Genomic DNA, 24,991 nt, shown 5'->3' with positions numbered 1-24,991 from the left:
CCCCGATCATTGGCATAATAATGATACCACATAGTAGCGTGATGGATGGATTTAACGCCCCTAACGAAGAGATGCGACAAAGTCTTTGAACGAGTATATGTTCTCTCTTCTCTCTTCTTTCTTCTTTCTCTCTCTTTCGCTTCTCCTCCCCTTCCTTTCTTCTTCGTGTTCATTAAGGATCTAATCGTTATCAAGTCGGAAATCGCCCTGTCTCCCTCATTGGCATTCTTTGTGCTTTGCTAATAGAATTCTATTAACTCAACGGAACTTTCTAAAAAAATCTGGGCCATCTCTAATTTGCGAATTCATTAGATTCGAACTTGACCAGCTTCAACCCTCACAGATTGATTTGGCAGAGGGAATGAGCAACTCATCAAGCTCTAAAAGCGGGCCTTGATGTGTCGATCTATTTAGAGACTTGAATGATGACGCGAGGAAGTAATATTTTTTTGTCGGTCACACTTGCGAACAATGAGAATTCAATCCCCCCATCTCATTCACCCACATCGGACGTGAGTGAAAGAGTTGGATTTTCTAATGCACCTTGAACACCAAGGAAGAAGAGGAAGAGAAATCTGGCTTTTAATCAATGCAAAGTATCTCTCTATTGCCATTTCTTTTCTCACAAGTCACCATGAGAGTGAGGCCAATTGCAAATTCCGGCTAGTAATGAAGGAAACGGAGCATTTTGTTTTTCAACCCACACTTGAGTAGGTTCGACAACTTTGCATTTCGATTGGTTGAACTTGAACATGAAAGATGCTTGGGCACATACTAACTCTCAACTGACATTTACAACAAACATATGCAGTCTTAAACATGCAATTTATAGTCTTCATCGTACCCTCGTTTTCAATCTCCAAACAAGTTGCAATTCGCGTACAAAGCCCTTTTTATGTGACAAGAGGGAGATAAATCTGGTAAGGTATCTGAGTGACGAGGTAAACCAAGCCAGACTTGGGAAATCTAGATGCGTTGAATGTGTCTTGGATGCATCCAAGATTGGAGCGAAAGTGTCACCGATCTCTGAAAGGGTGAAGGAGTTGTAAAGATACGCGTAATTGGATACCTCCTCCTCCTCCTCCTCCTTCTTCTTCTTCTTCTTCTTCTCGGTCCTCCTCTTCATGCTCCTCATTCGCATTGGCGAGGTCGAGAGGCATAAATTCTTTAGGATTATGCATTGTGCGAGATGACACGATAGGACTGAACGACAGGGTACAAACAACGATTCTGACTATGGATGAACACCCGGCAAGGGCAGATCTGGACTTACCAAGTAACAAATAAACATTACCTGAAGATACCCGCCGAGTAAACTCTGACAAATGGGCACTTTCTAATTGAGCCCTTTGTTACTAGGTACTAGCTGCTCTGTCGGTCAATTGATCCCCTTCCCCGTTCTTAAACGCCTTTCATTACCAGCACCTATACAATCTAGACCCTCTTTTTAACCCTTTGACATGTGACTTCTCAATCCCGGATGTCTTGATTTCATTGCGAACATTCTCATGGTTCCAATTCCCAGCTGCAAATTGGTTCCAATGAGACCATCATGCCTTTGGCATGGTCGCTTGATTCACGGGCGGGCCGCTAATCAAATGTCTGGAGAGCGCCAATCCGAATATTGCAGAGACGAGCTAGAGAGGTCAACTTTTTCTTTCATTCACCACGACGACAACGACGACGTCACAATGTGGCTCCAATGGCATTTAGAGCACGCTCTTCTCGTTACGGAAAAACTCGAAGTAAATTAACGATATCCCTCCATGCACGGACATTCCTCGAGGCAAAATGGCTCGGCGATGGCATTTGTGCAATACCCAAATGAGCGAGCCCCCATTCCGTTTTCGAGAATGGAAGACCGAACGAGAAAAGAAGAAGAGTCGAGTGAGAGTGAAAGTTGTAACGAATTTTATGGAAATCGATGTGAAGCAGTATTGTTCGAGGGATCCTCTTCTTGATCTTGGCACCAGTTTTATTGAGGACTGACTAGCTCTCTCACGTGGTGTGCGTAAGCACGTACGTGAGAGAGGGAGTGTGCATAATCACGTAATTCTAATGTAGCGTGACATTAAAAGATCGCAAAGATTTTTCCATCTCACGGAGCAAGCACGGATGGCTCCAGCATAAATGCCATGATTACCATTAATCCCCCATAATAATGTGCAAGAGATTCCTCGAATCCCCGAAGAAAGCGAATCCGTCTCAACACGAATCGCCCACCGCTAACCCATCGCCATCGTTCACGACCTTTGGCTATTTGGCAGTTTGGCACTCAACTTGCTGCCAGAAGGGATCCGGTGACTTGAAATCCAATACACAAAAAAAACCTTTACACAAACCGGTCTAAAACGGTCGATTTCGAGTTTAATCGTTTCTTGGTGGCAGTCCAGGCAATGCACCAGACCCTTGGATATCGTACAAGTCAGGAAGAGAAGCTGGTCTCCCTTGGAATCTAGAGTCTAATGTTTGATTGCTCCGATATTGATAACGGGAAAATATTATACGCTCCAGAGGCCGATGCATCCACCCAAACGGTTTCGAATTGGGGCGAGAAAATTCAGGACACAATGTTCAAGGACTCGTCACTTGTCAATTGACAACGAGCTCCCATTCCTTTGCTGGAGTCCACGGCATACTGGTCTTATTATCAATATTGAATGGGGGCCATGGCTCACAGCATTCCAAAAAAAGGCACTCTGCAATGAAAACGCAATAATCAATCTTCCTCCACTCCATCAAGTTAAAAAACTGCTTACTCTCCCGAAGCTGTGACAGTGATCAAAGAGATTAATTTCTTCGAACTCGGCGGATCCAGAAGTGCAGAGCCCAGCGAAAAAAATGGTCTAATGTAGCTCGGGAATCCAAAAAAGGTCTTAATATGGTTAAGACTCCGGCAATGGCGGCATTTTTTTTGAGCTATCTCGAGCTTGAACTAGATTAGCAAGTGAATGACAGGTTTCACAATCCTGTGTCATCGAATTTTCCTCGTTCTTTCACGACGTTTACCTGACCTAGAAATGGGAATTGCTCTTTTCTTAGCAGGGATCCGACTAAAGAACCAAGCAAGCAAAGCAAAGCAAAGCAACCACTCACAAGTACTTGAAGATTTCCAGCCAAGGACGAAAGCGAGGGGCATCTGGTTTGTTGAGCAAACACGATGCAAATTTGACAAATTACCTCTTCCATTTTCTCCCGCACATCAAAAGGACATTTCCTTCACGAGAAATAAAAGAGATATCCTCAGCTTGATTCGAGATGAACGCCGTTTCCGCTCTTTCCAATTCCCCGAGGACATGGAACGACTTGTTAAAGTTGCGATCAATCGTGATTGGGGGGACGAAATGGGTGGGAAAAACTTGAAACCTGCCATGGAGGGTTTTTTAATGCTTCACATTACCTGATCTTGGTTGATGTGAATTGAGCAAAAACCCTGATCTTTCAACTGCTTGATGTTCAGAAATGTTGCCTCTCCGGCCTTCAGCGATTTCGTGTTGTTGAATGCGGAATACGCCTTTGACTTTGTACAGCGAACATGAGTCAAGTGGAGGCTTGGATGGTGGCATGACTCGATCACTTTGTCCGTCTATTTAAGATCATCCCGATTTGTTCATGGATTACTCTGGGCACGGACCGGGATTCTTTCCGGGCCATGGATGGATTCATTCCCTCTGTTTCCAAGTCCGTGACTTGAGGCCTCCACCCCGATCTCGGCGTTTGAGAGGTACCCTCCTCAATGTTCTAATTATAGGCCTATTCAAAAGAGGGTCTGCGATTCACCTTTGACGTTCATTTCCTGAAGAAAAGCATTGATCCCTTCGTCTTGGCCCCCGACCTGATCCAATGTGCGCTCCTCTTGAACTCTAAAACTCGGCTGTACTCACACACACACATACTCACTTGCACACACTACGTACTCAATGGTTGAGAAGAGCTTGGGTAGAATCTCAATTAAAAGCCAATGAAGGGGGGGCTTTGGGGATAATTTCCGCTGAATTATTAAGATTGGTGCAGACAGGATTAATGGAGCTCCAAGACTTCTTTCCCGTGGTTTTGCTCGGAGACTGGGATTGGATTTCTCCTTTGAAACGAGAGCGACAAATTTTCTTCTCTGTTTATTTATGACCGGCTTATTTTCAGTTCGATCTGTGTCTCAAGTGTCTGTTGGGGTTATTTCACAAGTACGGCTCAGCATTGAAATTGGGGTCATATATCACTAATTGCTTTGAGAGAGATGCTTATCTGTGATGCCTCTTTACGATCCCGATGCTCGATTCCAAGGTTGGCCGGGATGAATTCAGAACAATCTAACACGTCATATGAAGCTCTCACTAATAAATACCGTCTGTGTATGTATCTCATCAACATTTGATTTCTCTTTGCTTCAGATATTCTCGGGGGCGCTTCCGACCCGTTTGCCCAACCCTTCGTACTTGGCCGAGATCCACAAACCGGATTTGGTCAAGAAACTCAACTCTCTTCATGCCCAATTCTCCGCCCTCCCGAAAACGTTCCAACGGAGCACTAGCCACAACCATAGCCATCATAGCAGCAGCAACAACAACAACAACAACAACAACACTCAGACATCGCACCCCAGTGGTGGCACGCCCTCATTGAAAATGGAGGGCGTGGCCCACCGCCTGGCCCGCAAGGGCTGGTGCAGCTGTCTGAAGGACAGCGAACCCCCCGAAATCACTTACTGCGTGGTGGATGGGGCGGGAACGCTTAATTTGCAAACAGTTCCACCCACACAACCAATGCCTGATGAGGAAGAGCTGGATGAGAAATTCGCCGAGCTTGTGGTAAGCAAAAAAAAAAGTAGCAAAAAGTGCGTTTGGGATTTTGGCGCTGAAAGCCATTAATTCCTCAAGAGGGGTTTCAACATCGCCATTTGAAACAATTGAGTGTAGCAAGAAAATAGCCCAAAGCATTAATATTCTTCATGACCCCCATTAACAGCCCATTATTCATGGTCATCTGATTGGTTTCTAAGCACCTCCTCACCTTTCCGAAAGGTCTGCTTTTTTTTCGGGTACATCATGATGATGAAAATTGACGGGAATCAATCTGCTGACAAAAAGCCAATTAGTCAAGTGTCCAAATGAGTTTTTTAAAAAAAGGCCCTTGCTCATTCAACTACATTTGTAGAGATCTTGAGAGATCTTGAGAGCTCTTGCTTTTATGCTTGGATTGATGAAAGTTGCATCATTTGATGCTTCACGAGTGTGCGTGTGCGTGTGTGTGTGTATGACAGATTGATTTAGACATATGATAATTCGTGCTCATTTCATTAACACAAAGCTGAACCAAGCTGAACCAGCTACGCGAGGAATGATGATTGCTTTGATGATGATCCGATGATTCTCCAGATCCTCCAATCCAACTCCAAGTTCATCATCATGATCGCCGCCTTCGTCGCCCTCTTCTTGTGTTCATGTTCACTTGCCTGTCATCATGTTCTAATCAAGACAATTGCGCAAGCTCTATGTACGTTCGTACATAGATTCCTCTAACTCAGAGTATGCGTTCTTGATTGGGTTGGCATTGTGGCATTTGACTTGGAACTCGGCTTTCATTAGTGAGCTCTGGAGGAAACCACTTTGGAATTCCACCCAACCCGTACGAAATGGTGACGAACGAACGGCGCTTGAAAGGAAGATTTCTAGATTCAGAGATGAACCCTCACTTGACAGGGCACGAAAGAAACACGCAAGAAGAGAAGGCGGAGGGAGAGATATTCGTACATTTTGTGAAATTTCTGGAGTTTCATCAAAAAACTTCAACCACTTGAATTCCATTGTTGCAAGACGGATGTCAAGCCGATATCAACGGGTGATGGGAAGAAAAATGGTTTTGGGGGACTTTCGTTTCACAATACTTTTGGTTTTCAACCGTGCGTTAAATTGCCGGAGATGTGAACGAAGCAGACATGTATTAATGGTCAAGAAGAGCGTGATAAGTCCATCCATAATTTGTTTCAACATGGACGCTCAATTCCAGATGTTCCTCTAAAAGTAATTTGACAGGGGCAAATTCAGTCATTTGATCTGGGATTGCACCACTTTTTTCTCGAAACCAATCATGCGATTGGGTCCACGGAAAATGGCTTTCTTTGAAGTGGGTTCGTGGGGAAGTGGCCTAAAGCTTCGCCTCAAAGCCTTTTTGGGTAGGAGCGGCAAAAACTTCATTATTTTTCATTCCTTCAATTTGCGGTCAATGTCAGAATTAGAATTTCTGCCCCTCTGGCCATTTTCTTGCTCCCTCTCTCAACAGCAGCTCCTTAGCTTCCTTGCCAACCACCTGGCCATGCTGAATGAGTTGGGAAAATACACAAATTACTTGGCACAAATATTGACTCTTCCTGGCTCGAGATTTCGCACCACCCCTTTGTTTCTGTGTCTCAAGTTTCCAGGGGTGACCCAGGGTAATGAGTGCTTTCCTTGGAAATATCCCCAGGCACGCTGAAAGTTTCATGAACATCCCCAACATATTACGTAGAGGTCAGACAAATGTAATCACGGAACTTTGAAGAGGAGAAGAAATCCGTCTAGAGATGAAATAACCTTTTACGGTAGTCCTATCTACTAGTTCCTCTCCTCTACAATACGCTTGGACTCAAGGTTGGGGATAATTCTCAGACCAATTTTATGGGTATAAATCACGCTAGAGTCCCACTTATACCGCAGAACAATCACGTTACTACTTGGGTGACAGAATGAGGTCTTGATGTAAAACGAGTCAGAGAATGGTACCTTGAAGAACACCCTTGGCTCAGCCGACCTGCGCGTTGGTGCTCGGGAAAGCAGATGTTAACTCGGTATGTGCATACATTGTAAAATTTACCTCGCACCCTTTTCAATGACGACCATAATTCCCCCAAGAGCTGGCACTTTGGCCAATGTCTCAAAACTCATACATACTCACACCAAGCGTTCCAAGAACCAGCATCCAATATTTTCGCTTATCTGCTATCAACTTCAGGTGCTGTGCAGACCATGTTCGAGCACTCCTCGCCAGACGAACCCGTCTAAGACATAATTAGATAAGAGCTAATAAATGCCAGGCCGTCAAATCCTCATCGCTCTTTTGCATCTTATTGCTCATATATGACCAAGGCAATGATTTCTCTTCTCGGCCAAGCAGAGAGCAAACCACGAGCTCATTTCTTCAAATCTGACGCATAAAAATGAGTAGATCGGCGTCGCTTGACTCCTTTCTTGATGCTCCTGCACGTATCTAGAGAACCCCGAATGTGCCTGGTAGCTGATGGCAGTAATGAATCCCTAAGATCTAACCCCTGGCGTTGAAAGTAGCATTAGCATCGAGATGAAATTTGCTAGCCGAGTACCTACGTAATACTAAGCATTTCGACTCGCTCGAAGTCAGGGGCCCCAGAAAGGATTCATTCGACAAATCAATTAAAGAATCATGAGCATTCCAAACAACGTCAAAGAACTATTCATCATGAAGGATACTAATGCAGATTTTGGAATGTGTGCCTAATTGCAATTGGCTAGATACTTTCAAGATGACTCGTGACATTTGTTCCTGAGAGTAAAATCACACCTCGATCGTCAGACACACATGTAGAAAGAGGAAAACTCGGGAACAATGAAGCCCTTGCTAATCCAATATGGCAAAGTCTCCAAGTGTTTGCTTGTCCAGTTTGGGTAAGAAAGTCAGATTTATTGTACATGCAGCTTATTTCTTCAGTTTGGATGATTCTCTAAGCAAACATACTTTACAACTTGGCCGACGAGGAGAGCAGGAGTCCATGTTTCAAAATCCGTTTTTACCGCACTTTCTTTTTGGCGAGTTTGACTAGGACACAGCCCATAATGGCTCATAAATAAGTGAAAAAAGTATACACATAAATTTTTAACACCATCGGCCCAACCCTGAGACTCGTAAAGCTTCGGTTTTGCTCACGTTCGCCTGTTATCTGACATCTGTCAAGACGGCCAAATTCGCCCAAAACGTCAAAAGACATTCCCGTTTTCCTCGATGGTCTTTTCCAATTTGCTGGCTTGCATCCCTCCAGACGATGAGCATGGATTTTTTTATTGTTTTGGCAGAGATGCAATAAATGCCTCCCATATTTCATATCTGACTTATCCTCATTACTACCCAACTGTTTTAGAAATTGGGTATACCTCCCTTCCTTGTTACATGAACCCTTCCTGTGAACAGGGTGCCTCACCCAGAGCCCCAATGGTCGAGTTTAGCCCTATTAATTCATGATCAGCACAATGGACTGTCGGTCCCTTCTTCTAATTGGGGAAAACTGTTCGAAGATAAATGTACATGCCTAACATCCAAATACTAACCGACATTATCCCCTGGTTTCAAAGTAGGTCGAGAGCCCTGACAATGTTTATGGACTACCCTGGTATTGCTCGGTATTGCGGTCTCACCCTCGTTTGGAAGCCATTCTAAGCTCTCTTTCTCTCTGGCTGCTATCTTTGATGCTTGGTCGAAGCACCTGGAAATGGTGGAAGAAATTTGCAAAACCCTCGTCGTATCTCGTTTGGTTTCGGTTGAACTCATTTTCCCGATTCTCCGAGATTCATGGAATGACATCGAGGAAAAGTGAGATTGGTTTCAGAGTACCATTTCTCAAGATGATATTGCGCTAATTGGTGGAAAATTCAGCGCTCTTTGGCGTTGAGATCGGAATCTTGGCTCGGAAAGGGAACGTAAAGAAGAGAGTTCAGGGGTAAATTGTGACAACGTGACTCGTGGTTTGAGGCAAACTCATTAAGGTGATAATTCTAAAAGCTTGATAACTCTTTTTTGAACCCCCTTGAAACTCCCTTGTACAATTTTTTTGGCCATCAACTTAAACGGTTTATGGGTCTCGTTTCTTCAGGGGGCCATGTTTAGAGACATTTTTGGCTGAGCCTCGAATATCCTTGACATTCCTCAAAATACAGACTAAAGTCTCAAACTAAAACAGACGGCTGGATGTTTTTGGCGTCTAAACAACTGGATGAATCGAAGAAGCGATTTATCACCTCTTTATCATTCAATATAAAAATGTATAACCTAATTTGGATTTATTGTTTGTTGCTTGTTTTTTCTGAAGTGGAATCCTCAGTGCTGATCAAATGCAAGATTATTATTCATCAATTTAAACAAATAACTTTGTATGATATTTGTTGCACTAATAAGCTTGATTTGGTAGATGAAATATGTAAGGGAATAATTAGCTCTATGCCTACCCACCCCTCCCCTCCAAAAAAATTACCTATCCCTCAATTTTGTAAAATTGCATTGATCAATTTTTCATCGAAACCTGTTCATGCCCATTTTTCAAGAGATTGAACAAACTCTGCATTTGTTTGAGTGACAGCTGACTAAGAGTGCTTTCAAATCACCTCTAAATTGGATTATTTGACTGATCCTGATTAGAGGCTGTAACTCATTGACAAGTTTATGGTACTTATCCGTCGGTTTTATAGTAGTTTCCACCAACATCTGTGCATTCACTCTATCCATTCAGTGATGCTATTCCTCCGCTCTGTACTTAACCTTTTTTTTCGTGATTCTGATTCTGCACTCACACATGTCGATCCAATCGAACCGATAAGATCTCTAGTGCACATCCGATGTGGTGAAAGACAGAGCCCATTGATAACTCGCATCTGACCCAGATGTTCCCCATCCTCAAGATGAGGATTTGAAATCCGCCAACGCCTTCGCCGATTTCTGCATACCGAGTTCTTCGCTTTTCTACCTTACTACTGTTACTACTGCCATTGATTTCACGAAGAATCCATTGAATCATCGACTGCTGGTGCTGCTGGTGCTGCTTCTGGTTCATCCATTGATTCTCAACTTTCGATATCGGTTTTATCGATTACCTACAACAGGTTCTTAATCAAGGGATCCCCGCTGATCCTCATGCCAAAATAAGGGCCGACATGAGTCTTCTTCGGGAGTGATGTTTACCCAATCCGCCTACTTGATAAGTGTAGGTACGTAGAAAGCTGATCCTCGTTTGAGAAGTCCACTTTGGTACGAAGTCTGTCTAGTGTTGTAGAGTGTGAGGAGGAATTTGCTTTATCATGCCTGTTAAGGAGACGATCTGTTATTCTAGGAAAAGATGGCGGTGACTCGATCTGCAATTCACGTTGGCAAACTTATTATCAAATACTAGACCGAGCTCCTAATAAGGAATCGGGTTTCATTAGGGGGAACAGATCGATTTCTCATTATATCATAAGTATGAGAGCGGCGGCAGGCCCCTTTTATGCTTGGGTGACTTGCCTCATAAATTCACTGTCTTCTGATGGGGCAGGATTGCTTGAAAACAATGTTGTTTGGGCAGAGCTGTCCATCTCACATCTGTTCCTTTTTTATCCTCTTCGTGCTTCCTTATCTGCTCGGATGGATTTGACTGGTTCCCGCACCCTCATTTTATTTTATGGTGATAGTTATGAGCTGAAGATTTGGATTTCGAACGCCTCTCTCTGTTGACTGTGGTCGTTCTCGTTCTAAAACGCATTTAACTTCGATCTCCAAACACACGCACCACACATACTTGAGCTATCCAATAAATAAGAGGTGTGCCAATCCATAGGTGAGCCAGAAACATTTGAGCTTCTATTGCAATGTTTAGTACGATCGCGTGATGCAAAATCTTTTGACACCAGAGATCCGATGGATTGGGCATGCCATATAAATCAGAGGATTAGCTTTTTAATTGGACCACACTCATTTGATGCAGTCATAAAACGGAAGAGCACAGAGGTTGTTTATCGTAAATAAATCCTTTTCTTGAGCATATAGATTTTGAAGCGGCCCAATCAAGTTGGAAATGTGAAAGAAAATTCTTAAAGTAGCCAATCAATTCTCTCAAATGAAAGTCAGAGTTTGCCAATGTCAGCAATCCCGAATGCCAATGGCGTTTTTTTAAAGCCACCAACTACGGTCAGTCACAAATGGGTCGAGATATGTATTTCGAAAGTTGATAGATACAATGTGCGTTTCGTTGTTGACTTTTCTCATTTGTGTTTGTTTTCCTGGGTCGGTTGAAAGTGCATTGGAATGTGCCTAATCATTTTTAAGCGACCGGTTACTGTCCGTGATCTCCAGTCAACTCGAAGCCCGTCAATGGCCTATTCCGAGATTTGACATATGTGTGGTACTTGAATGAAAACACAAGGAGGATTTGACGTACAGTCATTTGTGAATGGCTCGCTTATGGGGCTCTATCGCCAACGGACCCATTTGGCTGGCATATTGTTCTGTCCAGTATGTTTCGGCGGATCCTTCGTGCATATTTGGCAGGTTTGACTGTGCATGGGTGTGAACGCGTTTGAAGGGCTTCAGCAAGCTTGAATGCATTGAAATCTCTGGCCACAAGAATGAGCGAGAAAAGAAAGAAAGAACGGACGAAAGAGAGAAGGGCAGAACTGGATGGCCAAACCTCTGGCGGAGGCGGGTTCTAAGACGGGAGTGTAGATGAGGGCCATTGAGTGAAAGTCACGGATAAATCTTGGCAATGTTAGCAAATTTGTGAAACATTCATTCATCTTGCGCCGCTTCCAACCACCGTTCTGAATATAACAACTATGCCGAAAATTGTGGGGACAGGATGGGAGGATAATGTGCAGCCTTTAGAAGCCATAGATCATGATGAATGGAGAGATAAGCCAATCGGTGACCCTTTCCACTTTTCGTCAAACTACCATTGTTCGTGATTTTTCACGCTTTTTATAACCAACATGCATTACTTACGCCTATCCGTCTCGTAAATATCCCTGCTTGTTTAAAAGTATTGCAGCCCTTGATCGAAGTTTGCCACCATAGACATTGAGATGCTGACAACAGATAGAATAACGCGAATTATTTTTCTTGCTCACCTCTTATTTTTGATTAAATCAAGAATATTGCCGAATCTGAAAGACTATTCACAGTTTGACACCATGGTGCTACTAAAAGTTGTGCTTAATACTGGGCCATAGACAACCTCCTCAAGTAACGCCCATTGACGATCTTTCATGGCAAACCCATTATCACTAATCGATCAGCTCCAAAACAGACTCTAAGAAATGAAGGTTTTCCATAAGGAGTTCTAATGATTACCCCCTTTTTAACCTGCTCAGAATCAAAGCTGATACCACATTACGTTTCTTCGTCCTGGGCCCAAACTTACATGCTGTTACATTACATGCTGTGTGTTTCCTGGAACGTATGAAAAGTCATCGCAAACGTGGTTCGGTCTGCTTCATGCACGTTTGATTTGCACGGCGGACCCTGTACATGTTTTTCCAAGTGTCGCAACTCGCAAGGGCCTCTCGATAAGGGGTCAGCCCCCTCAGTCCGTTGTAAAAGGGATTAGTGGTGGGCAATGAGCATCACCATGAGTTTAAGGACCAAGCTAGTCTACCAATTAGGCAAACATAAGCGAGAATGGGCGACGAAAAGGTGTCGAGAGCGAGAAGTGGCCATTCTCTTTGGCCTCATCACTTGGCTGGGTGATTGTAGTGCAATTTGGGTACGAACAAATGGCAGATTTTGCAGTCTAAACACTTGGAAAGAGGCCATTGCTTTACGAGAGTTTGCCAAAATTAAGACAGAGTGAGATTTTTTTGAGCCCTATGAATTAGGTCAAAAGGATATAGGTACTAACCACACGAGAGAGAATGAACCACTAATGGGCATTTTATGAGCTGTTTGGGGTGGAGACCCGCCACTTTGTGGCTCTTGTGTTCGTGCTTGGGCCCGTGTGGATATTTCGTTAATGGCACTTTCCAATCTTATCTTTGAATGAGGAGAGGATGATTATTAATGTGTTCACTAACAAATTCCACCCCCAAGACGAAATCTTTGTTTCGAGATTAAACCCTTCTTGTTGGTCGGATGCACTTTCTGAAAAAGGTCTGCAATTTTCTGGGTACCTCCCCCCAATAATTTTTCCATTATCCCCCCTAATCCGCGGCCCAAGTCATGCAATCCAGCCCTTAAGATCGGAGTGGCGACCAGAGTGGCAGGGAAATAAGCGAATGAAGGGCCTCATAGGTGATCATAGATCCTGACAAAATACTGCCCAACCAACTGCCAGAGGTCACATTCGGGTCTGAACGTTTTGTCCACACCAACCAATACAAATGAATTAATACATATCCTGTTTCCGCACACCTGGGACCGCTCAATGACGCACATACACACACGCGCATACGCATACGCAGTTCTACACCCGAATGTCAGCGGTGTGGTACTTTTTGATCTGAGGGTCAAATTGAAGAAAGAATTTGGGGAATTCTATACACTTCACGCTCGAAAGGCCCTCATGGGTTCTGTGTCTTGGGATAATTAGATATTAGACAGGTTCGCGACTAGGCATACGACAAGCGTGGAATGCAATGGTGGGGCCCAGGGATTGCCACATGAATATGTTTCTCGTTGGAAGGACAGAGTGAAGACGAGATGTGATCTGTGTCGTAAGCAATCTATACTCGGGATCAGCACGATCGTCCATTGAATTCGTGACAGATGTGGATTCAATCCCTGGATCATGATGATGACATTGATCAGAGCAATCCCTCTTTAACAGGTTAAGAGGGTTCAGGTGTCATGTCGAGGTCGGTCACATCGTTTATCTTCCCATGATGATCCACATCTTGCATCGCAACGAGCGACCGAGAAAATGTACGCGCCATTGTCTCCACGTTTGGGCATAGCCAACAAAAACCATGGTCACACTCGGATGCACGGCTCCAAAATCTTCCTGAATTGACTCACATATGGCGAAAGCACTTTGTTAAGTCCAGTGGTGTTGGTGCCCTGGCGGTCTTTTGGCACCTCTTTAATCCATTACTTTCTTCACCTGATCTTGCTCAACCTTTCCTGCCGAAATGGCCTCGCCTGAAGCTCTTGATACTCTTGGGGCCGGAAATGAAAGTGTCAGTGTCGCCAAATGCTTAAAAACTGTTCTAAGACATCAGGGATCAGGGTGGGGGCACATACCCAACATCGAACTAATTAAAAGGCCTATTGACAAAACACTTTTGTGCCTGTTCCGCGTCTTGCTTTGATTATGCGACAACGGCGTGAAATTGCGAATCGAAGGTGAATATTCAAGGGCTTCTTCTAGCCCACCAAACGTCATTGAAGACACTTTTGTCCCACTATTGAAGTTAATCACATGGGTGTCGGCATCTTCATTCAATTTAGTCAGGACGCTTGGCATCGAGTTCCAGAAGTTGGTTTTTCAATTACATTTCCCAATGCTACACAAGATGCCAGGCAAAAAGGAATTCGTCCTCGAGATGTGGGAGGCTCCATCGTGTCTTTATCCTTGTCCCTCATAACTCACAGTCAACCAAAGTGAGGGGGTTCGTTTTTTTAAATCTCCACATCACGACCCACTGGTAAAGAAGAGCCTCAGAAAGCAGAGCTTCTGACAAATCGCCATTGTCAATGGTGTCTAATTGGAGAAAATATTGATGGTATCAGCTTGAGCTCGTCCTGTGGTAGACTTATCATTATTGGCTGGTTGGAAACAGTCTCTGCAAGACTTTCTTTCAACTTTGACCAAGCTCGTTTCCTCTTTGTCATTTTCAGGAGGAGCTGGATCTCTCTGCACCCAATAAAAGTGCCATGTTGAGTTTGCCCAATGAGAAGAAATGGCAGATTTATTGTTCGCAGAAAGGCAAGCAGGGGGCCGATACAAATCTGAGTAACAACCCGGAAACCTACATCGAAAAAGTCAAGGAACTGGCCATGGTAAGTGAAGAGCATTCATTACTCCTTGCTTTATTTTAGTGCATCTTCGTTCATGATTCCTCTCAAGAAAACCTGTTCCTCCGCGAACAGTCGTCGAGTATGGCTCTATATGCACTTGCTCCTTGATGGAAGGATGCAAGAAAAAAGATCTCCTTGTGACGCCTCGAAAACTAGGAAATGGATGCAGATGAGGGTCTGAGCCAGAACCGCTCCAAAAGTGGACCGAACAAGTCAGGATGGAAATTGGCATTTTCTGCCGTTTTGATAAACTGAACACGTTTTTCCTCACAGGACTTAGGCTCTGTTTGACAAATATTTTTCAAATCCATCCAAACCTTTGAGGGCAGAGAATGAAGTACTGAAAGTAAATACTAACTGTCTGAGATTGCCCACATCAAGTAAAATTGAGGGGTCAGTTCATTTGTTTATGCACTGCTGTTTTGAGATGACAGAGCCTTTGACATAGATGTGAATTTGACTTGACGATAAAAATGCCGTTTTTGATTGACAGAAAAATTATTCATTGGAAAAAAAGTGAAGCTACTTGGTTTACATTTGAAATGCCGCAACTTAAGCTTATCCTCGGCGTCCACTTTTGGAGATGTTCTTGGGGTAGGTAACCTAGCTTGTGATGAATATTTTCCACCTTTCTTGGCGTAATCTCAAGATCCTTAATGGACCCATTCGATATGAAAAGTGTCGATTTTAGCTTGGCTTTCAAGGCGAATGAAAGGTATATTCTGGAAAGTGAGAAGTGATTGGAATGGAACGACAAAACATGTCTCTAACCCGTCATGGGGGTTATTCTATTTCAGATGAGGTTTTGTCAAGAGAACGATGAGATACGAAATCGTGCCCGTCAGATTGATAGTCTTCAAATAGCTTTACGAACTCAGCCCAACAGCTTCGTGACACGATTCATGGAGGTTGACGGCCTCTCGAGCATCCTCAATTTCTTGTCTTCCATGGACTATGAAACTCGTCAGAGCGTCCTCCACACAGCGGTCCTGGGATGCCTCAAGGCCATGATGAATAACTCGGTATTTACTCCTGCTAAAGTTAATCTCGGTCTAGAATGAATGAATAAAACACGATTATTGGTGATCCATTCTATGTAGACGGGGCGTTCCCACGTATTGGCACATCCCACGGGGATCAACATCATAGCTCAGAGCTTGAATACCGAGAACAACAAGACCAAGATTGCCATTCTCGAGCTCCTTGGTGCCATTTGCTTGGTACCTGGAGGCCATAAGAAAGTCTTGGAGGCCATGCTTCATTACCAAGTCTTTGCTCACGAACGGACAAGATTCCAGGTGAGTAGTTTGAAAATTGAACCAGACTATTTACAAAAATATATAGCATATCTATGGTAAGGCTCTATCTGGCTTCATCCGTGTTCTTGCAGGGTATTGTCAATGATTTGGACCGGAGTACGGGTAAATACCGTGATGATGTCAATCTGAAAACGGCCATCATGTCGTTCGTCAACGCTGTACTGAACTATGGGCACGGTCAAGATAATCTGGAGTTCCGGATTCACCTTCGATACGAGTTCCTCATGCTTGGCATTCATCCAGTTATAGATAAACTCAGGCAGCATGAAAATGAAACGTTGAATAGGTAAAACATGAGGATTGGCAATCATCTCGCTCAAGTTCATCATTAATTAAAATTTCATTTTTTTTCAGGCATTTGGATTTTTTCGAAATGGTCCGATTAGAAGACGAGAAGGAATTGGCCAAGAGATTCGATCAAGTCCATGTGGATACGAAAAGTGCTTCAGCCATGTTCGAGATCCTTCGGAAGAAATTGAACCACACCTCGGCATTTCCACATTTCTTGTCCATGCTACAGCACTGCATACTCCTTCCATGTAATTTGCCACTCCACCAACGAGTTGAAAATAACCAGTTGATTGTAATTAGCCATGTTTATTTTGTTCGCAGTGGATTATGGAGCTCAACCTCAGTATTGGCACATGTTCGATAAAGTGGTCCAACAACTGGTGTTACAGTCCGAGAACCACGAGGATCACGATGTAACAATGCTAGATATTAACGTCAGAGAACTAGTGGAACAGTAAGTCGAGTTGAAGTCAAGTTTCATCTAAGCTTAACCATGGTTTAACCATCGTATTATCTATAGATTGGCCAAGGAGGAAGAGTATTCCCAGTTGCAAAACCGAGTCGAGGAATTGGAGAAGGAGAACTCGGAGTATCAAACCAATTTGGCCAAAAAGGAACAAGAATTGGATGCTAAAACCCAAGAGAAGGAGGATCTGGAGTCAAATTTGGAACGCACCAAGGAGAAATTGGAACTCGAGTTGGCCCGCTTCAATGAGGCCAAGCAACGTTTCGGAGATTTCGAGTCAAGTCAACACACTACTCTAGTCACATCCTCGTCCTCCGTTTCATTTGCACCACCAGCGCCACCCCCTCCAGCCCCGCCCATGGCCCCTCCCCCTCCAGGCCCTCCTCCGCCACCCATGATCGGAGGTGGATCGCTGTCGCTATTACCTAAAGTGGGTGTGCGGAAGAACATCCCCCAATCCTCGAACCCTTTGAAGTCGTTCAATTGGTCAAAGTTGCCAGATTGCAAAGTCCAGGGCACCATTTGGACCGAATTGGAAGAGACAAAGCTTTATAAGACCCTGGACTTGGCCGAAGTGGACAAGCTGTTTTCAGCTTATCAGAAGAACGGTCTCCTGGTGGATGGGTCCATCGAAGACCTTCGCTCCATGGGCACCCTGGGGAGACGGAATAAAATCATCTCTGTGATAGATAGTCGACGAGCTCAAAATTGCACCATCCTCTTGTCAAAACTCAAGCTCTCCAATGAAGAAATCACCAAGTGCGTTGATGGCCATGCATCTTCTAAGGCTGGCATGTATACCCTAGATGATAATATCAACAATTATAATTTTCTGTTCCAGAGCAATCATGAGCATGGATAGTCGAGATCAGTTTCCAGCCGATATGGTCGAGCAAATGCTCAAATTCACTCCCACACCCGAAGAACGAGCTCTTCTGGATGAGCATGCGGATGAGATCGACCATTTGGCCAGGGCAGATCGATTTCTCTTCGAGCTTTCCAAGTAGGTTTGCACCTTCATCAGGCTAATGGGAAGCTAGTGCTTTTCGTTGATAATAACATTCGAATTATTGTAGGATAACGCACTACGAGCAAAGGCTGAGAACCCTTCACTACAAGAAGAAGTTCCACATTTGGTTCTCTGAAATCAAACCCAAGATCCAAGCGGTGCTGGAAGCTTCCAAAGAGGTTCAACGGAGCAAACGGCTCAAAAAGATGTTGGAAATCATCCTGGCGTTCGGCAATTACATGAATAGGTAGCTGATTAGAATGACTTTGGGAGTCATTCAAGTAAGCATGACAAATATTTGTCTTTCGCTTTGTAGGGGCCAAAGAGGAAACGCCGTAGGATTCAAATTGTCAAGTTTGACCCGAATCGCCGATACCAAGTCCAGTTGCAATAAGAACATGACCCTTCTTCATTACATTGCCGACACTTGCAATGACAAGGTCTGTTCATTTATAAGTGGGGCGATATTTTTTTTTATTTTTTGGTTTAATATATTAATGCGTATTTTAGTTCCGGGAATGTCTTATGCTTGATGCCGATCTTCCACACATCAAAGATGCTTCCAAAGTGAAGTAAGTGCACGATTATTGACTTACCCGCTCCAAAGTCGATATTTTCATTGAATGGCATTCAACTTTTCAGTATGAAAGAGTTGGAAAAAGATATGAATATGCTACGCAATGGCATGAAAGAGGTTGAGAGAGAAATCGAATTCTTCCGCACCCAACCCGCTTCCAATGGGGATCGATATCTCCTGGTTATGAAAGAGTTCTCGGCCAAAACTGGGGTCAGATTGTCAGAGTTAGAGGATCTCTTCATCGACATGAAAGCCAGAGTAAGATAGTCTTTCAATCAGTAGATTTCGAATGATGTTCGAACTTACTAATTCTGCTATTTTGACCCAGTTTGATCGTGTCTGCAAACTCTTCTCTGATGACCCGGCAACCACTCATAGTGATGAATTTTTCGGAGTCTTCGACTTGTTCATCACAACATTCAACGAGGCTAAACAAGAGAACGATAACATTAAGAAGAAAAAGGAGGAGGAGGAAAAGATCACCAAACAGCAACAAGAGGTACTTTGAAAATAAGTTGAATCAATTGGATCGATCTTTTTATTCGATATGTATATGTTTCACGTTCATAGCTGAGAATGAGAACTCTGGAGCGAAAGAAGAGTACAAGTCGGGCCAATGGCTTGAACCACCGTGCAACGGGCAGTATCACGGCCAATCACGGCTCCGAGAAGAATGAATTTGATGATTTGATCTCGGCATTGAGAACCGGTGACGTGTTCGGTGAGAACATGGACAAATTCCGTCGGAATCGCAAGATCCGCAACTCTCCACCGCGAATGGAACGCATGGATAGCTTCATGCGGGAAAGAAACTTTGCTTCCCGAGAAAAATGAATGAACCAACATAACCCTTACTCAATATAAGTTCCAACTAACGATGCTGTGCCATTCGAATAAACTCATACTTCAAATTGACTAGCTCCAAAAACGTTTAAATTTTCCAAACTGGGTGTACGTGTATTTTGGTCATGTACCTGGATCATTATGGTTTGTGATTGGGGGATTCAACTTGAAGATTATAAGTGGATCCCAATTAATTCATTCCAAAAAAGATTTGACTCTAACACAACAAGCCAAGACTTATAAATCTATCAATAATAATTGTTGATCCCTTCAAATGACGGGAAACATTTGAGAAATGAAAGAGTGTACGGACTAGTCTTACGAAATTAACGTAGCATTTAAGTTTCAGAATTTGGCAACACGTTTTTTAAACGACTTATATTTTTCGAAAACAGGGTGCGCACAATAGCGTATTCTATTATATTTAGGGACACTAAATTGGGGAATTAAAGTAGTCAATTCAATGTGTCGTTCCATTTTTTAGAAAAATGAAAATAAGAGGCAACAAATTGCAAGTTTCTTTCTTCTTTTTACTTCATAAAAAATGGTTTTTTTTTCACATCTAATTTGTTAGCATTAACTTTGATAATGTGTTCACGTCCATATTGTAACTCCAAGAAAATGTTTATTTTGTTCAAAATTCAATCACGCCCCTTCATTTCTTCTTCTTCTTCATTTTCTTTTGCCTTGTGGATATTTTCAGGACAATCAAGACGAAATCGTAAAAACGAGGGAGACATTTCGAAGAAGACAATTCACTTTTCACATAGCCTTCTTTTGACTATGAATCGAGCGATGTCTTTCGGAATCAATAGGTCTAGATGAAAAGCAATTTCATGGAAATGAATGACGAAGCATTGTGGAAGTGTTTCCACAAAACAGATGAAACGTAGAATCAATAACTGACACTTTCTTCAAAAAAATTTTCGCACTTGTTCAAGATATCTTGTAGCTGGTAATACCACACCCACACCAAAAGGTGTGCCAAAGTTCAAGAAGATGAACAAAACCGGTTGACTCTCCCAATCATTGGCCGGGAACATGTTTCGATATCTGCTGGCCAACATGAAACACAACATAAGAGCCATCATTTTTATTATGTTCCATAAGAAGTGTTTGAATTTCTTATCGGCCCTCTTATTCTTAATTCTGGACATGGCTCGGTAGACGACAATCACCATATACATGATTTGAGCAATCAAGAAAGCGATTGCCAAAAAATGGCCACCATTAAACAAAGGCTTGAACCAAGGCAAGGTCAGATCCAGACCTAACATGAAGTAGTAGTATTGAGTCGCGTATCCTCCCGAGAGCCACAAACCAGACACGTAAAGGCTCGACTAGTAGAAGTTGAGAGTCATGAAAAACTGGAGAAAGAAGTTTTCTTCCAGAGCAAAGGCCGATTTGAACCACAAGCCCAAGAGAATTCGGACCAAGAAGATTTCATTGTAGAGAAGAGCACAGTGAATTAGCACGAATTGCACGGTCAAGACAACCCACATCATCCATACTTCGTTCAAAGGCCCCAGAACCACTCTGAGCACGAAGGGTACGGACAATACAGGAGTTAATATGCTGAGCATGAGGTCATGGTAAACCCAGAGACGACTGATCAAAGTTCCCCGATGCTCAATGATCTTAATATCGTCCATTACCAAAGCATAGCTGATATAGCCACCAAAGACAATGTTGAAGGTGCCAAGTGACACTGCCGTCAATTGAGCGTTGAAGCCGGTAAACACTTGTTGGTAGGCATCGTTCCTATCTATAGTGATATTTCTGATCATTGTGTAGAGCTTGTTTTGTTTTGGAAGTGCCTTGTTTAACTGGCTACTTTAAATGTACTCACGTATCTCTCAAATGCTCCCAACTGACAGTTGAAACTGGCGCTTCCTTGCATCAGGAAACCATAGCTACTGGAACGAGAGAACTTGTCCGCTAAAAGGGGGAAATGAACGGGTTTCTACGTCGCTACAACGATATGACAAATTTGAACAAAGGTTTTATGATTCTTTAGCTTTTCGTTGTCGTTAATCGTCATGAGGAGGAGCTTTCATATTACTGGTTTGCAGTGGTCAGCTGCACTTGTCCAACCAAACCAGCCCTAGCGATTTGCGATTTCGTAAATATTAAAAAAATAATTCTTTTTTGTTGCTTGATATCAACACAGCTCAAATTTCAAATATCATCCCTTAGAAATCGGTAAAAATCAGTTATGATTTAATACATCAAATTGAAAATTACATTTTTAACATTTAGTCATGTGTGAGTTATTAACCCATGAGGCCCAAAAATTGCTGAGCATTTACAAACGAATTCAATCCCGAAAATTCCCACCACAGCAAAGGAACGAGATGGGGTCTAGTAGTTAGTGCAGTGTCTCCAAGTGAGAGATATCCCCGGATCGATTCTCCTCCCCGACCTTTCTGCAAAGGAAAATTTTAGACCTCATTCACACGGACAAACGCGGGACCAACATGATAGGGACTATGATATGAGACTTGCCCATCGGAAACAATTGGAGCTTTGGATAGCAGGCTTCCTTAACCGAGCGAGCTTCACTCCTCCGACCCTAACATCGACCAATTCATAAGTTCAAAACCTTTTGAGGTGATGTAATCAGGTCATGATCTTCCTGCCTTCCTCCAATCAACAATGCTTTGTGACCTCTAAGAGTAGCTAACGATATTGCCAGACGAGAAGAAGGCTTCTGTATGATCAGGACACAGTAAAGAGAGGAGAGGTTTAATTTGATACTTTATTGTCTGAAGAGCATGAGAGAACTGACTGAAATGTTGTGGGGTCTATGGTCAAGTTAATCAAAATGGAAGGGATATTTCACACTACAAGAGTGACTAGAATTGCACAATCGATCAACATCTAACAGCTTCCTAGTCTCTGACGGACCTTCTGATTCAGTCGGTGGGACTGCCGCAGAGCTGCTTTGTGACTCTCTGTTGGTGGAGTCCGTCTCAATCTCTGTTCTGCTGCCACGCCCATGAGGAAGTCATCTGATCTCATGTTGTCGTGACAGCTACGTCCAGGCTTCCTGACAAGGCTCTTTTTATGTGGATGACTTTGCAGATGAATCTCTCTGAGCACCCTATAATCTCTCAGATGACCTTGAATCTTATTTGGGTGTCGAGCAAATCAAACTCAGACACTTTTTGTCTCTGTAATTCCATGAATTCGCTCAATCTTTTCAGCTTCAAATATAATTCAATTAAAACGAAGAGTTGTGACAACTCTATTAAAACAAACTTCAGTAGAAAATGCAGAAAATCGAAACTACCCGGTCTTGAACAATTATTTGCAAGCGCGCACTGTAAATGCTCAATCAAAGTAAAAATTGAAAGTTCTCTGTTTGTGAGCTCAAAAAGGATTTGTTGAAGTATTTCCATCAAAAATTGAAGGGACATTTTAACCACTGTGAGTAGATTGCTGTTTTTCCACCTCGCTCCTTTCTATTTTACTTACATAGCCTTGACATCCATATTCATATTCTTCATTTCGATTTTCCTTCAGTCCACTTCCAACAATTTTATTTCGACCTGGTCAAGGAAGGTGCCAGAGTAGAGTGGTTTCTCCATTTTATATATTTCGGTCAGATTGTTACCCCACTGGATTAGTGAGTAAGGATTTACAAAATTGCATTTTGAATTACAAATGCCAAGGCCTCGAGCCTACCCTGCGATTGGATTGGGCTTGAGTTTCTGATAAAAGTTGATGCAATTTTCTCAGATCAGATAAACTTGCACTCATTCAGATTATCGTGTCATCTCTTGATCTAGGTAAAAGTAGACTTTACGCAGAAAAAGAGGAAAAAGGTCTCTTTGGTATAATCTTAGCCTTTAAAATATCACCTTTAGAAACTAAATATTCATTATCTAGCACTTGCACCAGACAAGATATGAACCAGAAAGTTTAAATAGGAACCTTGCTGTCTCATTATCCATCTTTTATTCTTTAGGTAAGATTTGGCGACAAATTTCTCACGATACTAATCTATTCGTTGCTTTCCAATTGACAATAAAGGCCTTGACCTTTATCATAGGGGCCCTTATTTGCAACGTCAGACAGTCCAAACGAAATCGGGAAGAGACACAATCGATTAATAGCTATACTACCCGTAACATGCCGTAAATGCAATTTCTTCTCCTGATATTTTGTGACCTGGGTCATAGACTAAACAAAAGTTTTTGATAGAATTGGGAAAAAAAGAACTCAAACGCATTGTAATTCAATAAGAGGAATCGGCCCAATTGGCCCAAAATTTGGTAGAGGCTAACTCGAAAAGCGCCCTCTGAAGTGCAGAACGTAAACTATATTTCGTGTAGTGCTAGATACCTATTGTCAATCCACTATGCCAAGTCTAGACTTTGAGCCCTATGGCATTTCAAAAGAAAAAGAATATCCTAACCATGTCTAGTTGATGTACTGTAGCAGCTCCTAGATAGACGGAACGTACGGTAATTCATTGGTCATCAGTAGGGCCGGCCAAAACTTGCATCCCGGCAGATTGTGCAAATTTTGCAAAAAAAACTTGCACATCCGAAGTTCTTCTGCAAATTTATAGCATGAGCAATATTTGACATTTTCTGCAATCTATTATGCAATTTCAGCCATTTCAACCGAAAATATCAATATTTGTGAATAATTTTCAACAATTCTGGTCAATTTTAGGGAACAATATAAAATTTTGTTACAATTTTTTTTCCAATCTTTTCGACAAAAAAGTACACGTAGGAATGAAATAGATTGCAGACATAGTACCAACCACCTGCTTATGTATTCCATCCATACAAAATAGCTCTTTTATCATTGCATTGTTTTAAGATATTCTATTTCAAATGTATGAAATCCGTTTTGTCTGAGTAATGAACTTCCCCTTCAAAACTCACGCATATCTTGAAGCATTTTTGTGATGTATGGGGTAAGTGGTCATGAGGTGGTTGGTTAATTTGGGAAGAATAGACTTACTTTTACTTTCAAGAAACTTAAAAAACTTAATTTTCTGAACAAAATTGTTAGTCTATATGTTTGCTATGCTCTTATTATTTTCTTTCTATTGCTGACCAAAGATTGGTCTTTTTCACGAGATATTAAAGATATGCAAGATGCTAAACAGTCTAGGATGCAGCAAAGGTTAGCAGGTTCAAATCCCAGTGCTGAAAGATATTACAATATAATTTTCCTTTTCATCTATATGTTGCTTGATATGGAAGGCCAAAATAGCCCTTACAGCCCACCCAGAAGGTGTTGGTGCCTATATTTGGGAGCGTTTATTTGCAATTTTTTGTGCGAATTTGATTGACTTTTATCCAAGTTTGGTGTCAATAGAGACCATATTTATCTGCAAGTTTTGGCCGGCCCTACTCATCAGTTGTCACGAATAAACTGGAATGTGCCCAGCCGACAGCCCATTAGCTCCATAAATACTAAAACGAACCATGTGTCTAAATATTTTGTAACATGTTGGAACAAATTGAGGCGCTCAACCCTTTCAAAGCTCTAACAGAAAGCATGCTCTTACAGAAAGTAATATGGTGCACAGAGAAGTTCACCAGAAATGGGTTGTGTGCTTCTCCTAACCTGTTTATCGCCATGATAGATCAAGGACTCCTAGAGATGTGGACTACGAACCGAAACAAAAAAATTTACCTCCTAAACCGTTCACGTTATTCCAAATAAGCACTTCATACGACCACAAGGTCTCGTTGAATTGGTAAACT

At 42.6% G+C, this 24,991-nt stretch overlaps 1 protein-coding gene across 4 annotated transcripts in view; it reads left to right on the top strand.

Annotated features, from left to right (window-relative positions):
- LOC131883165 (disheveled-associated activator of morphogenesis 1-A-like) overlaps nt 1-19,333 on the top strand; it is a 39,949-nt gene extending 20,616 nt beyond the window's left edge. For 3 of the 4 annotated variants that reach the window (XM_059230546.1, XM_059230544.1, XM_059230543.1), the window contains exons 2-16: nt 4,389-4,805; nt 14,575-14,736; nt 15,552-15,776; nt 15,855-16,052; nt 16,145-16,359; nt 16,428-16,612; nt 16,686-16,818; nt 16,885-17,589; nt 17,672-17,833; nt 17,907-18,086; nt 18,156-18,279; nt 18,350-18,411; nt 18,482-18,674; nt 18,745-18,915; nt 18,987-19,333. In XM_059230546.1, the coding sequence (XP_059086529.1) occupies nt 4,623-4,805; nt 14,575-14,736; nt 15,552-15,776; nt 15,855-16,052; nt 16,145-16,359; nt 16,428-16,612; nt 16,686-16,818; nt 16,885-17,589; nt 17,672-17,833; nt 17,907-18,086; nt 18,156-18,279; nt 18,350-18,411; nt 18,482-18,674; nt 18,745-18,915; nt 18,987-19,250 (3,162 nt within the window). In that variant the 5' untranslated portion in view covers nt 4,389-4,622 and the 3' untranslated portion in view covers nt 19,251-19,333. The remainder of the gene's footprint in view (nt 1-4,388; nt 4,806-14,574; nt 14,737-15,551; nt 15,777-15,854; nt 16,053-16,144; nt 16,360-16,427; nt 16,613-16,685; nt 16,819-16,884; nt 17,590-17,671; nt 17,834-17,906; nt 18,087-18,155; nt 18,280-18,349; nt 18,412-18,481; nt 18,675-18,744; nt 18,916-18,986) is intronic. The other variant, XM_059230547.1, reaches the window with a different exon arrangement.
- Nucleotides 19,334-24,991: the final 5,658 nt, after the last annotated feature.

This window comes from Tigriopus californicus, chromosome 7 (genome assembly GCF_007210705.1).
Source record: "Tigriopus californicus strain San Diego chromosome 7, Tcal_SD_v2.1, whole genome shotgun sequence".
In the NCBI taxonomy this organism is placed as follows: domain Eukaryota; kingdom Metazoa; phylum Arthropoda; class Copepoda; order Harpacticoida; family Harpacticidae; genus Tigriopus; species Tigriopus californicus.
Note: the sequence above shows the minus strand (reverse complement) of the source record. Positions and strands in the feature narration are given on the sequence as shown.